This window comes from Lynx canadensis, chromosome A1 (assembly GCF_007474595.2).
Source record: "Lynx canadensis isolate LIC74 chromosome A1, mLynCan4.pri.v2, whole genome shotgun sequence".
Classification (NCBI taxonomy): domain Eukaryota; kingdom Metazoa; phylum Chordata; class Mammalia; order Carnivora; family Felidae; genus Lynx; species Lynx canadensis.
Genome location: NC_044303.2, coordinates 143,066,779 through 143,083,964, shown reverse-complemented (window position 1 = coordinate 143,083,964; position 17,186 = coordinate 143,066,779). Strand labels below are relative to the sequence as shown.

The window sequence follows — 17,186 nt, the reverse complement described above, 5'->3', positions numbered from 1 at the left end:
TTCAAGGGGAAGCCATTGTCATTATACATGGGCTCATTACATAAGTGTCCTAGAAGCTAGTCACCCATCTTTTGCTCTATTGAAGAAAATCAGGAAGTTAGAACATATAATCACATGTGACTTCCTGTAACAAGTCTCAAGATTAGTGATTCTCACCCTGAGCTGTGTGTTAGAATCAGCTGCATTTGTGACAAGGGTGCCAAGATAGTTCACCTGGGAAAGAATAACCTTTTCAATAAATGGTACTGGGATAACTGGATATCCACATGTGAAAGGATGAAATTGGATCCCTACCTCACAGCATACACAAAAATTCACTTAAAATGGGTCAGAGACCTAAGTGTAAGAGCTAAAACTATAATGTTCTCAGAAGAAAATGTAGAAGTAAATCTCTGCGACCCTGGATTAAGCCCTGGTTTCATAGATAAAACACCAAAAGCAACAAAAGGAAAAATAGATAAGTTGGAACACATCAAAAATTTTGAACCTTTGTTCTGCAAATGTTACTATCAAGAAAGCAAAAAAAAACACCAAAAAAAAAAAAAAAAAAAAAAAAAAAAAAAAAACAAAAAAAACCCCCAGAGACTTGGAGAGAACATTAACGAATCATGTATCTGATAAGGGACTTGCATCCAGAATATATCCAGAATATATACAACCCAGTTACAAATTATAAAAAGACAAATAATCCAATTTAAAAATGAGCAAAGTATCTGAATAGACATTTCTCCAAAGAAGCTATACAAATAGTCGATATCCACATGAAAAGGAAAATGTAAATCAAAACCACAGTGAGATACCACCTCATACTAAGATGGCTATAATCAAAAAGACAGACATTAACAAGTGATACTGAGGATGTGGACAAATTGGAATGCTCATACCGGGCTGGTGAGAGTGTAAATGGCACAGCTGCTTTGGAAAACAGTTTGGCAGGTCTTTAAATGTTAAATATAGAATTACCATATGATCCAGCAAGTCAGTCCTAGGTATATATGCAAGAGAAATGACAACAAGGGTCCATACAAAAACTTGTACATGAGCAGCCATAACAGGATTATTCATAATAGCCAAAAAGTGGACCAAATGTCCATCAACTGATGGGTGGATAAAGAAAACATGTTATATCCGTACAATGAAATATTATTCAGCCATTTAAAGGAATGAAGTACTTGATAAATGTTACAACATGGATGAACCTTGAAAACATTACACTTAGTTAAAGAAGCTAGTCACATAAGACCACATATTCTATGATCCCATTTCTATAAAATGTCTGGAATAGGCACATCTGAAGGAATGCTACAGATTAGTGATTGCCTAGGTCTTCTGCGAGGGTACATAATTTTTATTTAGTAGGGGAAAAAAATAAAATTCGATTTTGTTTTATTAGATGTTATTTTATAATTCTGAATACTCTAAAAATATTTAACCGTACACTTTATTTTTTTTATGTTTATTTATTTTGAGAGAGAGAGAGAGAGCATGGGGGAAGGACAGAGAGAGAGGAGAGAGAGAATGCCAAGCAGGCTCCGCCCTGTTAGCACAGAGCCTGTTGCAGGGCTCAAGCTCACAAACAGTGAGATCATGACCTGAGCTAAAATCAAGAGTGGGATGCTTAACCGACTGAGCCACCCAGGCACCCCCTAACTGAACACTTTAAATGGGTGAATTGTATGATTTGTAAATTATATTTTAATAAAGCTAATTTAAAACAAATTACTTTTATAAATCTGCATGCCCAGGCTGAAGCACATGTCAATGAGATCACGCTCTTTTGGTGGAACTCATGCATCAGTATGTTTTAAAGCTTCCCAGGTGATTGCATTGTGTAGCCAGGGTCAAGAACCATCGCTCTAGAATCAGGTCTAAACTAAATGAATTTCTAATTTAGGAAACGCTGAAGGAGTTCCAGTCCTGTGTAGCAGGGCTCCAAGGGACTTTCTCCAATCTCGCTACTCAAAGTGTGGTCCTCAGACCAGCAACAACCATACTACCCGGGAACCTGCTAGAAATGCAGATTCCTGGCCCCACCTGCTCAAATAAATCAGATCCACAGTTTAACAGGATCTCCTAGGGATCTGCATGTACATTAATGTTTGAATAGCTCTGTTCCAGAACAGTGGTCGCAACCCAGTGCCTCTCGGTTGCACACTGGAATCAGCTAGGAGTTCAAAAAAGTACTGATGCCTGGGTTCTGCCCCACAGTGATCTTTCTGGTTACAAGATGTAGTCGGAGCATCTGGATGTGAAAGCTCCTCAGGTAATTCTTTATTTTTATTTATTTTTGACAGAGAGAGAGAGAGAGAGAGAGAGACAGGTAGAGCATGAGTTGGAGAGGGGCAGAGAGAGGGAGACACAGAATGAGAAGCAGCCCCAGGCTCTCAGCTGTCAGCACAGAGCCTGACATGGGGCTCAAACCCACGAACCACGAGTTCATGACCTGAGCAAAAGTCTGGCACTTTTCTGACTGAGCCACCCAGGTGCCCCGCTCCTCGGGTAATTCTAATGTGAGATAAAGTGAGAATAACTTCAGTTACAATACTGTTCGGAGACATTTAATGGTGAAGAGAAGATATGATGGTTAAAGGTAAAATAAATACATAAATACGTGGAAAAACTGCATAAAAAAGTAGAGGTTATTGGTGACAAAAATTTCCAGAGGCGCACAGAAGAAAGGATGGCATTATGACGGCAGTGCAAGAGGTTTGCCCTAAAAATACACAGGAAGAGGAAAAGATAAAAAAAGAAAAGCCTAAGCATTTTTCTCTCCAGGTACAGGAGTGAGATCTTTTATATGATTATTAGAGACTACTCAACTTTAGATGATCAAGGATTTGTGAGCCTTTAAGAGTATTTTAAACTGCACTGAAAACAGGTGCCTGTTTATTGAATTTTCCTCTTTTAATCTAAAAAGAGAATGTCAGTTTATTAATCCAGTGGTAGAGATTTTTCTCCCAGTAACCAGAGCCCTGGAGTCCAGTTTCTTGGTTCTGGGGAAACCGAGTTCCTCCTGGGAGCTGAGCCGAGTCAGGGAGGTGTTTATTCTTCCTTCCAGGCATCATCATTATTGGGCTACACCTCTATAGTGACCAGTAGTTCTCTGCCCTTTGCTGGTCACTTGAGAATCATGACTCTAAACTATTCCCTATGCAATACTATGGAGCTTGCAGGGCTGGTCTTTGAGATCCCCATTTATCACCCGACTCCCCAACAACCCTCACCTGCCGGGTTCTCCTGTGTTCTTCTCCGGAAGCTTGAGTCCCCTTCTCCCATCCAGCATCAGTGTGCTGTGCCCTGGTCTCCACTGCAGTGAGCCACACGGTTTCTGTGCCTTCCCGAGTGGATGTGTGTATGTGTATATGTGTGTGCATAATCACTTTCGTGAAACTGTACCGGTAACTTAGTGCAGCATAGCTGTTAAAGGAAACCCACAGTCCCTCCCTCTCTCCCTACCCCCTTGTTTCCTTCTCCCTCTTCTTCCTCCTCCCCCCCACCCCCCCCACCCCCGCCTTTTCTTCCTCCATCTTCTCTCCCTCCCTCCCCATCCTCCCCTCTCCTCCCCTCCTTCTCAGGCATGAAGACCCTGCACCCATTATTGAAACAAAGCCTTTAGAGTTGAGATTTGAGAACCCAGTGACTCTAAACCCATTACTGTGTTTTCTCTGTTTTGGTAAAAGCAATCCTGTTCTTAAATGTGCATGGGAATTCTCAGACTCCTGAGAGGGAATTACATGATCAATCGTTGTGATAACTACATTATAAGTAGGTAGAATACAATCACATTCCAGAAGTTAACATGTTTAAATATTACATGTATGTCCTAGTTTGGATAGTTTTTCCTGTCTTTAAAATCCTGTAAAATATCTGAGTTTTCTCCCTTGTTACGCTTTTAGATGTGTTTGTGGGGCCTTAGAAATTTTTAGAAATTATATACTACTTTTAAAAAATCTTAAAAATGTCCCAATTATCATAATACATACTAGTTATAAAAATTAAAAGTCCTCATAACCTCACTCCACCCATCCATCCCCCCCCCCCAGTTAACAGTTTGGTGTATATTTTTTTTTCATATTTCCATAATTACTTCCCATGTAGGTATGTATCTTTTTAAAAATCCACCTGGAGATATTTCTAAAATCCATCATTTCCCAAAAGGCTAGCCCCAAGGAATTAGTACATGAACTTGTCTGGGCTTTTAATTTATATTTTGAGGGGGAGTAACCCAAGATTTATGGTATTTTACTCAGTCCCTAAATGTACATTTGGTTTCTTTGGTTTATTTAATAAATTTCTTGGAGTGACTAAGGGTGTTTGATCACTGTTTTATTTACTGATCACATACTGTCTTCTTGCCTCATATCCGTAACCACATCCTTTTCAAAATATTCCAATGACTACATTTTAAAAAGTAGTATCATAACATGCTCAAGAGAATTGGTTGTTTTTTGTTTGGGTTTTGTTGTTGTTTTTGTTCCTATTTGCATCATGGTGATTCTGCCTGTGGAGATTTTTCCAGGACCTAATCCATCACCAGGATTACTCACAAACTCAGGTATTCCAAACGTCATCTCTTCTTTGTAGTTTCCTTATTTTGAAATATCTGTGACTCTTCTGAGTAATGAAAAAAATATGAATGAGTAACATACAGAGAAACTTTTTCTAAAAGTTATTAGAAAAATATCCTTTATTTAACTGTGCCTAATGCTTTGGGGTATTCCAGTGAACTTTGCTTTTAAAGACAAGTGGTTATGTACTAATATCTTGGCCCTGACGTTTTTGGATATTGTTTTGAATTGAATGAATTTTGTTTTGTTTTTAGGTAGTCCAGAAAAATTCTATCTTTATTTTTAAGTCACCTTAAAATTTTAACATGCAGATTTTACTTAGCTAACTGTAAATCTCATCAATAGTATTAACTTTTTCTGAATGATAAGACTTTATAAAATGCATCCATTCTGATTTCCCCTCCTGACTTACTTGCTATTATTATCATCCAGATTTTAACTCTATTTACTTTGAACCCACAAATTAGACATCATCATTATCATCATCATCATCATCCTGTTTAGATTTTCTCATGTTTACCATTTTCTTTGCTAATCGTGCTTACTTGCATTCAGAGTTTCTGGAATCAAACTCTAGTTCCTATCATTTTGGACTGGTTGACAGTCTCCAGGACAATCAGATAGTTAGTTGCCTCAGGAAGAAAATGAGAAAAGTCCTGGGAAATAGCCCCCTCTCCCCAGCAACCCTGCCTCTGGTGCCTGCAGGACTAGAGACATCCCTGTGTATTTCCCTCCCAGTCTCTAATTGGTGTGTTTTATGGAGTAGAGAACAAGGAAATCTTATAGAATACTAAAGTTAAAAGCACTCACTTTGAAGAGCTGTCATTTATTCTGAGATCATATTCTTCCTACCTTTTTGGCTGTTAAAATCGTCTTTATTTCATAAAGCTGATGGTAGTTGAAGCTTGGGGTTTTCTTAATTAATTAAATTTTGCTAAAAAAATTTTTTTTTAACTTGGCAAATACACAATTCTATGGGTCTTGAAATCCTAAGCCATTGCTGCTGATAGCTACCTGTGATTTTGGGGTGTGGCTCTTAGGCTGCCTGAAACCATGTTCTCTTGGTTACATCAGGGACCTTAATGATTATTCAGTTGTATACAAAGCCTACAGTGTTAACAAGTAGTACTTTGCAACCTTTTATTGGGTTCTCAAATAGTCCTCTCCCCACAGTTGAAATTGCATCTAACAACTTCTTACATAAGGCTGAGTACATACTAGCAAATGTCCTGGGTGCATCATGCACTCCCCACATACATCTGGTGGTGTTAATGCTCTCAATTTTTTGAGAACACCATTTTGAGAGTCACATGATCTACGATTTGACCAATAACTTTGTGCCTTCCTTACTTGTAACATAAGGGGTTGGTCTGTGATCCCCAAGTTTCTGTTCACCACTAATGTAGGTTGTGATAGTAGTATTGATGCTGCTATCCTGGCAGATGTTCTTTCCGCGTCTCCCTGTGAATGGTCAGCGTGAAGCCTACACAGAACAACTTAAGTTCTCATTGCCCCTTTGTAAGGAACGGCCGCGTATAAATACAGCCACATCGTTCATTGCAAAGGGTCACAGGAGTCTTTAATTTTTTTTATCTTTTATTTTATTTTTGAGAGAGAGAGAGAGAAAGCAGGGGAGGTGCAGAGAGAGAGAGAGAGGGAGACACAGAATCCGAAGCAGGCTCCAGGCTCCCAGCTGTCAGCACGGAGCCCGATGCGGGCTTCGAACTCACGAACCGTGAGATCATGACCTGAGCCGAAGTTGGACGTTTAACCGACTGAGCCACCCAGGTGCCCCAAGGGTCACAGTACTCTTATTTTTTAATTGTCATAATACTTGACACTGAAAGTCTTATCAGATGTTCATCATTACTATCATGGAGACAAATGATGAATTGAAGACGCACCAACTGCAGATTTTAGAGATCTCTGAATGCATGACAAAGTTGTTAATTGGCAGGTTTGTTATTTCCTGTAGTGCAAGAAAGGGAAATATTAAAAATCATCATATTGATTTGAGAGAGGAAATTAATGTGTTCTAAAAAATTCTCTTCTAGTGAAGGAAGCCCATCCCCCAGAAAGGAGCTGCTGCATAATATCGACCCAAACTTTGTGGATATTTCACCGTGTGAGTACCTTGTTTATTGCTACTAAACTGAATCCCTTTGGCCCACGAACACAGTTTTACTGGTTGATGTGTCTCTAGCCTAATGTTCTCCTTTCCACTTGAGTTTGCTGACAGGGTAAACAGTTCTCCATAACACCTGCTGTACTGATTGCATCGTGGCTTCAGTGGCCCAGGGGGTAAATTCTGTTCTTGGCTCTGCCTATTCCTAGCTATGTGATCTTCCAGCCATTTCATCTCCCTGCCTCAGCTTTTCCAGAGGGTCCTAGAGGCTCCTGCTCACTGTGGGAGTCATGTTATTGTTGTTGCCTTCTTCTCACCTGAGAGTTCCAGAGCCTTCTTCCAGGAAACCAAGGTTAAATAAGCTACCACATCATCCGATGGAGCTGGCCAGCTGCTCCCCAGCACCTGCTGCATCACACAGGTGTGACTCACCCAGCAATCCTGGAAGTGATTTAGCTTGATTCTGGCTACTGCCTAGATTAAGGCATAGGTAGCCCCATTGATTCTGCAGGGAAGGAAGCCATTTGTGCTCTCTGATCACTACAGTTTGTAACAGTGCTGTGTAAATGCCATGCTAGTGGCCCTGAGGACCCGAGCCTAGTGAGTTTGGGCCTGGAAAGCCTTAACTCTTAGGCCCTTTGTCCAGCCTCCATCATAAAGCCTGGCGTCTTCAGAAAATAATGCTCCTCCGTTTCTTTCATTCATTGTACATTCCCCTCCTTTTTAGGCATACTGCCACGCCCTTTATTCGTTCCTTCCTTCAGGCTCTCCTTACTTCTTTGTCCTCTCCAGTCTGTGTCACAGCCTGGCACAGGGTTTCCTTGCTTAGACAGCAACCCCACAGTAACTCTGTCCACGGGCATCCGCAGCCCCACTCTCCCACCTGCCACTCCTTGCCCTGCTAGACGCTTGCCTTTTCTAAGGAGGCAGATCGTCCTATTTTTGTCTTGAAAATGCTTTTCTCTGTGGCTGAAACACCTTACCCTGCCCTCCCACAAGTTCTCCTCATTCCTTAAAACTCAAAAGAAACGTCCCATCTATGTGAACGCCCCTTGGAGCCCCAGAAAGTCCTTCCTCAGCATCTCTTTGTACGTATCTGTGTGTAAATCCTTCATCGAATTCTCTTATACTGTACCTTCATTTCCCACTAAACTGAGAGCTCCTGGAAGTCAAGCTCTGTGGCTGATTCATCTTTTCATCCTCATAAGTTAACATGAATACCCAGCACTGGGTAGGCCCTTGGTAATAATTACGTGATGACTAATGGAGGAGCATTGGGATAGAATTAGGACCAGAGTAGAAGCATTAGACTTGGAAAGGAAAGGGCCTGAGGCGGTATGGAGAAATTGGAGTCACTTATGTCCCTGAGAGAGACAAGGGTACTTCTATGTCCACATGGTAACCACTAGCCATTTGTGGCCATTGAACTTTTGAAATGTGGCTAATTGTGGATTGAGATGTGCTAAAGTATAAAATACACATCAGATTCTGAGGATTTAATATAAAAAAATTTGAAATATATCATAAAATATATTTACTAGTTGAAATGGCAATATTTTGGATATGTTGAGTTAAATACGTTGTTATTAATTCCACCTCTTTCCTTTTCCTGTGGTTAATAGAGAATGTAGAATTACATATGAATTTGCATTATATTTCTGTTAGTCTACAAGGATTGTTCTAGAAGGTGCTAGGAAGTGATTTGATCAGCAGTGTGAGAGGAGCAGAGACTCCCGTGACTAGTTACTAAGAACCCAACATCCATGGTTTTTAACCTTTTGTCTGCCCCAGCACAGCAAACAGCAAAGGGGTGTGACACGTTATAGTCCATAACTGGCTCACAAGAGCAGTGATTCTTTTTTATTTATTTTTTTTAACGTTTATTTATTTTTGAGACAGAGAGAGACAGAGAGAGACAGATCATGAATGGGGGAGGGTCAGAGAGAGGGAAACACAGAATCTGAAACAGGCTCCAGGCTCTGAGCTGTCAGCACAGAGCCCGACGCGGGGCTCGAACTCACGGACCGTGAGATCATGACCTGAGCCGAAGTCGGCCGCTCAACCCACTGAGCCACCCAGGCGCCCCACGAGAGCGGTGATTCTTGACCAGTGAGATCAGAATCTCTCGCAAGAATGGAAGAGAGGGGAGGCAGGAAGGGTTTTTAAGACTTGTAGGTAATTTAATGCACTGAGAAACCCAGTATGAAGACCAAGGATGTGCTGAGTATGCTTCACACATTGTAATAGTTGCCACTGTCCTTAACCAACTATGTTCCATCTACAGAAGAAAAGCCTTAAGCCCCCTCCACTCACCAAGCTGAATTTTTCTTAGCAGCAGAAATGGGGGCGTAGGTTGTATATTTCTGGGTACGTCGGTTGTAATGCTGCCTGCTGCAGGTTCTTAGTACGTACAACCCGCTGTGGATCTGCTACCTCCCCTAAAGTGCCGCAGCTAAATCACAGCATGGCACAAGGTTTCTCCAGTGTAAAAGTTAAGAAGGCATGGAAATCAGAAGAGAGAATCATCTTAGTTTTGCCACCCATAGATTCTAGGGCCTTGAGCAAGTCCCTCCACTTTTCCTGGACTCAGTTTCCCACATATTAAGTGATGGGCTTATGAAGACCCTTTACTGCTGTCACAAAGTCAGGGACATTTTCTGGCCTTCTGATGCTCCCACCCCCCCCCCTTAAAGCCCCCTCCAGGCCTCCCTGTTGACCTGCCCTGCCAACTAGGAACTCCTGCCTGTCATGAGGGACATTGTCCGGTGCTGGCATCAACGTGGAACCACATTCACCGTTGGTCCACAGAAACGGAGTGCTCACTTCTGACTCTGCCTGCTGGTGGCCAAGTGCCACTCCTCGTACATGGACAACACCATGGGCTTTTCTCCCCAGTTTTTGTATTCATTTCAATCTACCTTGCAGCAGACGTTGAAAAAAGGAGAGCTGTCTTTGGGGTCCTGCTCCTTTATGGGAGGATGAAACAAGCTCATTGCCTTTTGTATGCAACTAATGGGGGGATTAAATCCATCTATAAGAAAATATGTATTTATAGGACAACCAAGTCTTCAAATTTACACATTCTTTTTTTCCAAAGTTTATTTATTTATTTTTGAGAGAGAGACAGCATGAGTGGGGGAGAGGCAGAGAGAGAGAGAGAGAGAGAGACAGAGAGAGAGAGAGAGAGAGAGAGAGGGAGAGAGGGAGAGAGAGAATCCCAAGCAGGATCCACACTGTCACCACAGAGCCCAGCGCGGGGCTCAAACTCACGAAACCGTGAGATCATGACCTGAGCCAAAACCAAGAGTTGGACGCTTAACCGAATGAGCCACCCAGGCGCCCCAAATCCTATTTATAGGGTATGTTTCATGAATATGTTCTAGAGGCTTTGTGGAATAAGATCATACAGCAGCCGATCTAGAATTTGTGTGAAAGGTTAACAATTGAGTCAATGTTATCACAGAACCATTTCTTTGGTTTCTAACCCCAGCACTTCCCAGATTGTTTGTCCTTCCTTATAGCACAAGAGGGTGGTGTTCTACTTCTCCTTCCCAAACGCCACTTAGTTCACCAGTCTCCTCACCTGTCAAGTGAACATTGAATTAAAATGTCTGAAGTTCCTTCCAGCTTCAACATTCTTCGGGTCTCTAAACAGGATCTCAAAGGAGCAAAGCCCCTGACTCAGTCTCTCTCCTTTTCCACCTTGTGCTCATTGATAAGCAGTAATGTAGCCAAAGGCATGGTTGTAAAAGAGATGAATACAAGTGACAATGTTAGAAACATTAGAAGCGCTGAAGTAATTTGCCGGCACTGAGTGGCTCAGTCAGTTGAGCATCCAGCTCTTGATTTTGGCTCCTCTGTCTTCCTCTGCCCCATCCCCCACTCATGCATGTGCTCTCTCGTTGTCTCTAAAATAAACAAGGAAAGATGAGAAACAAAATCAGCGCTAGAGTAATTTGAATTATAGGATTTTGTTATTCCCACATCCTGCCCACTTTTTTGATCCCTGTTGTAAAACATCACTGCATCAATTTACTTACTCATCTGCTCTCTCCCCTTTAGTGGGTCTTGTTGGGGGTTGTGGACCAATATCCCCTCCTATGATGAATCAGAGAAACAGGCGTTAGACATTTCCCAGGGGAGCCCTGCCTTCTATGTAGTACCAGATCCCCTGAGAAGCTGGCCTGTTGGGGTTTAGCAGCTATACTCCCTCCCTCTTATTCTAAGGTGCCCCCAAGGCCCTTCCTACTGGTGGAGTTGGGGCACTTTTCATGGACACATACCCTTGGTACTTTTTGGGTTAGGTGTTAATAACAAAGATATTCCCAAAAGGCTGGGACACAGACATAAACACATACTAGAGTTCATAGGATTTCTCATAGACCAGGAGATTCTGTGGTAAAGCATAAATAGTCTCAACGAACCACAGGTCACACTCATTAGGCTGGCTACTATCAAAAGAAAAAAAAAGGAAGGAAGAAAAACAACAAGTGTTGGTGAGGATGTGGAGAAATTCGAACACTTACGCACTACTGGTGGGAATGTTGGTGGGACTGTAAAATGCTGTTAAACACTTACATACTGTTGGTGGGAATGTAAAATGGGAACGCACAGTTGGTGGCATGAAAGGGTGAACAAAATGCAGTACACACATAAGTGGAATATCACTCAGCCTTAAAAAGGACAGAAATTCTGGCACATGCTACGACACGGATGAACCTTAAGAACATTTGTAGAATGAGCCAGTCACCAAAAGACAAATACTGCATGCTTCCACTTATATGAGGTACCTACATTGTCAAAATTATAGAGACAGAAAGTGGAATGGTGGCTGCCAGGGGCTGGAGGAGGTGAGATGGGGCTTAGTGCCTAATGGGTGTAGTTTCAGTTTTGCAAGATGAAAAGAGTTGTGTGGTTGGGAGTGGGGTGATGGTGGCTCAACAACGTGAATGTCCTTAATGCCACTCAGCTGTCCATTTAAAAGTAGTTAAATGGTAAGTTTTATATATTTTTTAAAAATATAGTTTTTAGTGTTTTTATTTATTTTTGAGAGAGAGAGAGCACACACAAGAGTGGGTTAGGGGCAGAGACAGAGGGGGACAGATGATCCGAAGCGGGCTCTGCGCTGACAGCAGCAAGCCCAACGTGGGGTTCGAGCTCATGAACCATGAGATCGTGACCTGAGCCAAAGTCGGATGCCCCACTGACTGATCCCCCCAGGCGCCCCCAGAGTTTATATATATATATATTTTTTTTAACCACAATTAAAAATAAATAGAATGTAAAACAAACAAACAAAAGCATAGAAATTCATGAGGACAGGGTCTGTATCTTTTTCATTTACTGCCATATTCCCAGTGCATAGCATGGAATCTGCCATGATAGTGATTTCTCAATAAATACTTGTTAATGAGTGATCATAGATCAACAGGCTAAAGTCATTGTCTTACTGTCGTTTAGCATTTCCTGAACCTAAAAGTACCTCCAGATGGCAATTCACACCCGCCTTTTCATGCCTGAACTTGCATCCTACATTTTGTTCCTAAATAAAAATAGTTTAATTACCGTTAAGAAGTGGCTTGTGACCATTAACATGATCATATACAGACGTCTGAAGCTACTTATCCAGTTTTTAAATGTTCACCCTCACCCTTCCCCTGCATTGAAAATATCAGCCAGAAGAGAGATGATGTGGGATTTTCCCTGCCTTTCTTCAGTCCTTTCCCCAGACCTCCTTGCTAGACAAATACATATATTAATAAAGTCCCTGCCTCTGTGTGCAGCTCAGCCTGACTTCCCCTCTGAGTCCAGGGAGCTGCCTCTCCTGGCTGTTCTCTTTGTGTTCCCTTTCTGGCAAGTTCCCTGTCATTGTTTCATTGACCACTGTCCTCTCAGTGCCCCAAATTTGGCTCTGCTTTTATCTCTACCTCGCCCCCCACCCCAGGGCCAGTATCGGACGTGTGGGCTGTATTCGCTTTCCTGTGTGCTTTGAGGAAACATTTTATTCATCTTTAGAGGCTTTGTTCTAAGGTAACTTTGGACAGACCTGTGTTGGTCTCTGTCCAGATAGTACCTTTTTATCCTCCCTCCTTCCTTTATAGGAATAGATCCTAAGGATTACTTATTTCCCATCTTTAAAATATTTCTTTCTAGCAGGCTGACCAAGACTCAGGGTCCTTCTCGAGCAGTCAGGGTAGTCAGTGGGGGAAACCTGTGTGAGCTCGAGGGACAGGGATGATGCTGTTTAAGCTGACTTACGGAAAGCCGGGAAACATCCACGGTGCTAGGGAGCAGCCATGATTCCAAGTCAGGGCCTGAGCTCCTGCAGGTGCGAGCCCAGCTCTATGTGCTTGTGAGGAGCTCCACACTCCCTTAGGTTCCAGCCATAGTGCCCCAGACCACGAGGGGAAATAATTCAAAGGCATTCATTTGCCTGAGAGAGAATATACACACCCATCCTACAGGCACCAGGCTTGACATGGGCTGTTCTGAAGTTAATGAGCCCACCCCGTCTGAGACCACCAGCTCACCTGGGAAGTCAGACGTGGCTTCCCGCGCATCCTTAGAATTCTCACCTACATCTGGTCGCGCAGTGTATACCTATATACCTGACAGACGTGCACACGCATAAAGCCCTCAGATTCTTCTGGTAGAAGCTTGATCGTAGATGAAGGGCACTGACAGATGTTAGCGTTTTCCACACCACCAAAGGCCAAGTCTTCAAAGTGATTCCATACAGCTTTATTACTATTTCGTTTAAAAGGCCTCCTTTCTTTAAAGGTTATAATGAGATGTTATTTCTGCTCTTGATTACAGAGTGCAAGAACAGTCTTTCCCTCCCTCCCTCTCACACACTCATTTTCTGTGGTAAAATTGGCAAATCTATACTTGAGTTCTAAGAGTTGTCCAGGTTTGCCTGCCTCGAGCTGCTCCCCATGTCCTCCTTGGAGCAACCTTCAGTCCCTTTCTGAGATTATTTATTTAGCAGGTGTGACGAGCTAGGTACTGATGTACACACTGAAGGTCAGTTAGACTTTAAGTTTTGTTAGAAGCTGGTCTGGGAGAGGCCGTGGACACAGCTTCCGACTTCCCTGCTTGACGGCTGTCGGTGGTCCCCCACTGCCCACAGCCACGCGCAGACTCCTCAGCCTGCGGGCTGCAACCTCCATCATTCAGCTGACGTGACCCCTCAGGATCGTTGCCCTGTCCGCCTTCAGCCACTGTCGTCTTCCTGTGTTTTTCTGATGCTCCTCTAGGGACTAGTTCACATCCCTTCTCCTCCATGAAACTCTGTCTGACCCCTCCACACTTGAGTCCCTCGAGCTTCTCTGGAGCACCCTAGGACACTGAGCTCTCGCCCCCTCATCCCAGTTATTTGTATTTGTGTCTTTTCCCCAACCAGAGCCGTAAGTTCCAAGGAGGACAAGATTTCACCTATAGCTCTCTCAGTCCGTTTTGTTGTGGAGATTTGTACACACTGAAACAATGCATGCTAAGAAATTAACCAGTGAAGTTGATTATCACTCATTCATTTAAATAGAATAAATCTAGCAAGAGCAATAATATCATATGTTATTATCAAAGCACTTTCATTCTTCCTGGCGTATTTGAGAAGTGGCAATCCAGAAGCAACCTTCTGTCTTTCAGGCTGAAATGTGATACTGAGCAGAGGAAGAAAAGTTAGGTGGGCTGCATGAGGCCCACCACCTCTCCCTTAGGAGAGTGTTCATCATTGCATAGGATACCAGAAATTAGAAGGCATTCAGTTCGCCCACCCTCTTTATAACTAGGAAGGAGACGCTGAGTCATTGGTCACACAGAGCGGATAAGTAACAGACCTGAAATGCACAGCGTTCCAGGTTCAGGCCTCACACAACAGTCACGTCCTACTAATTTCAGGAGTCTCTTTGTTTTCTGTTTTGCACGGGATTTGGGGCAAAAGGATGCCCAGATCTGTGTTACAGTCATCTTACTCAAATAACAGCATGTCAGTGGAACATTACACACACAAGTGTGGCTAGAAAAATGGACACAACTGTGACACTAGTCTTGCACTTTCATGTACAACCAGCCTGTGTGCATGACACCAGCTTCTGTTTGTAAAGCTAGTTATGTAAGTGCTGCAGGGCCTTGTAGTAATTACACTGCAGGACGGTGGTGGGATGAGAGAGAGGGGTGTAGGGACAGGGCTTGTAGCCTACTGGAACACACAGAGGTCCGAGGTGTCCAGAAGTCTGGGTTAGAATTCCAGCTTTGACTTAGTTCCCATAAGCCTGTGGATAAGTTCGTTGAGTTTCCCATTTCATCGCCTCTAAATTGAGGACAATTAAATCTGTGTCCTATAAATATGTCTCGAAAACAGTTAATAGCAATTATATTCTGGCTGCTGGGATTGGGAGGGGGCATATGTGTACTTTTTTTAGATGTATTTCTCCAGTTTCAAATTCTAGTAATGAGCACATATAACTTCCATAATCAGGAATAAAGCCATAAAGATTTACTTTTCTAAACCAGTCAGGAGGGTTCTTGTGAAACTGTCCTATCTGGAAAGCTGCTGGGTCTTCAGTGAGTGGGAATTGGGGCCACACCAGTGTCCTTGACCCCCATGCCCACCTGTACCATGGCGGGGAAGCTGGTATGTGACCCTTCTCCACCACCGCCAGCCACGAGCCCCTGACTACCTCTGCTGGGATTCTTTCTGTCTGCTGAATATAGGAGCACATTTTGCAGCTTGACACAAAGTTGGCAAAATTTTGTGTCTTCTCTACACGCTACTATTTGTCTGTAGGGACTCATCAGATTTTCCTTGGTGTGGGTTGGTATATGCCCTCAGTCGCAGAGCCTAAACTCAGATGTCTTTGCTCCTTTTTAATTTTCAAAGACTTTTCTTCTGCCTCCTTCACTTTGGGGAGCATTAAAATGTGTTTGGATGCTGAAGGCAGTCCCGCAAGCCTTGTATCCCATCCACCCCACTTCACACAGTGCATCTCAAGTAACATACATCAAACCTTTGCTGTTAACACTTGGTGCTGGCGTCCTGGCTTTCATCCTGAGAAAATAAATAAACCACACCAAACCCACAGCCCTTTAAAAACACTAATTAATCCTCACCACAGGCCTGGGCTACACAGCAATGGCAAATCCCACTGCCCCAATTTTATGTTTGGAGAAATCAGAGTAAGCAACTTTTTTTAAGGGTTCCCAGGGCTGGATAACAGAAGCTGACTTGAAGGGTTAGGGCTGGCCCTGCCTCCTGGGGAAGGGCATGTGGCCAGGGCCAGCTGCCTCGCTGAATTCCCTCCTGCACAACACCATGTGGTTACTTGCCCAGAACTCTATTTACACATCAGCCTTTATTTTTTTCCCCCGGGGTTACAATGATGCCAAATCCTCTCATTTCCAACTGACCACTTATTTATTTGCTTACTTTTCTTTAATTCTGGTAGCGCCTAGAAATTTTACTTACGGCTTCCAAGAGTAGCTGGATCAAAAGGGTTGATCAAAAGGGCTAGGCTGATCTTGACACCCCACACAAAATAGACGACCCTTCACATCGTCCTTTTCAGATACGGCAGCTCTGCCCCCCACCCTCCACACTGAAACCTACTCAGTACCCAGGTCTGTTCAAGATTTGAGGATGTCCGGGGGCACCTGGGTGGCTCCCTTTGTTAAGTATCCGGCTTCAGCTCAGGTCATGATCTCACGGTGCATGAGTTCGAGTCCTGTGTCGGGCTCTGTGCTGACAGCTCAAAGCCCGGAGCCTGCTTTGGATTCTGTCTCTCTCTGTCTCTCTCCCTCTCCCTCTCTCTCTTTCTGCCCCTCCCCCTCTGGCACTTTCTCTCACTCTCTCTCTGTCTCAAAAATGAATAAGTATAAAATAGTTTTTTTAAGTAAACACTAAAAATATATACTTTTTAAAATTTGAGGACTCCCTCTTTTCTCTCCCAGTCTAGACCTGACATCTTCCTACCTCACTTCCCCAATCTTACAATCTGTAAGGTAAATGCATATGCCTTTCTTCAAACCATGAAAGTTTGGAAAACCAAAACCTCACTAAATTTTGTGAGACATATCCAATGGACTTAAAGTGTAGTAAGTCCCTTTTCTAAATATTTACTAATCTGGTCTCTTTTTCATCTTTTGGTTAATATTCTCACGATACATCTTTGTCAACCTTTTTACTTTCAATCTCTCTGAATTTTAAGTGTTTTAAGTATGTTCTTTTCTAAGGAGCATGCACCTATTTTCTTTTCTTTAATCCAGTCTAACAAACTTCAGCCCTGTATGAGTATATGAGAGTTTCAGGGCCTTTAGGGTGCTTCTGTATAAGCCTGAAATAAAACTTTTAAAAACATTTCTGGGAAGAAAGCTGAGTACCTGGTCTACCTTAAGTAATCCATAATGTGAGATGTTGGTAATCAGGCATTTATAGACTGAGCCTGTTACCTCTGGCAGCAAATACCTAGGGAAAGAATACATGGCCCCTGCTTCTG

The 17,186-nt window shown here is 42.9% G+C and overlaps 1 protein-coding gene across 3 annotated transcripts in view; it reads left to right on the top strand.

The window, feature by feature from the left end:
• The window catches only part of ARSB (arylsulfatase B), a 175,342-nt gene that overhangs the window by 106,014 nt on the left and 52,142 nt on the right, over positions 1-17,186 (top strand). For all 3 annotated transcript variants that reach the window (XM_030323652.1, XM_030323655.1, XM_030323657.1), the window contains exon 6: positions 6,623-6,693. In XM_030323652.1, the coding sequence (XP_030179512.1) occupies positions 6,623-6,693 (71 nt within the window). The remainder of the gene's footprint in view (positions 1-6,622; positions 6,694-17,186) is intronic.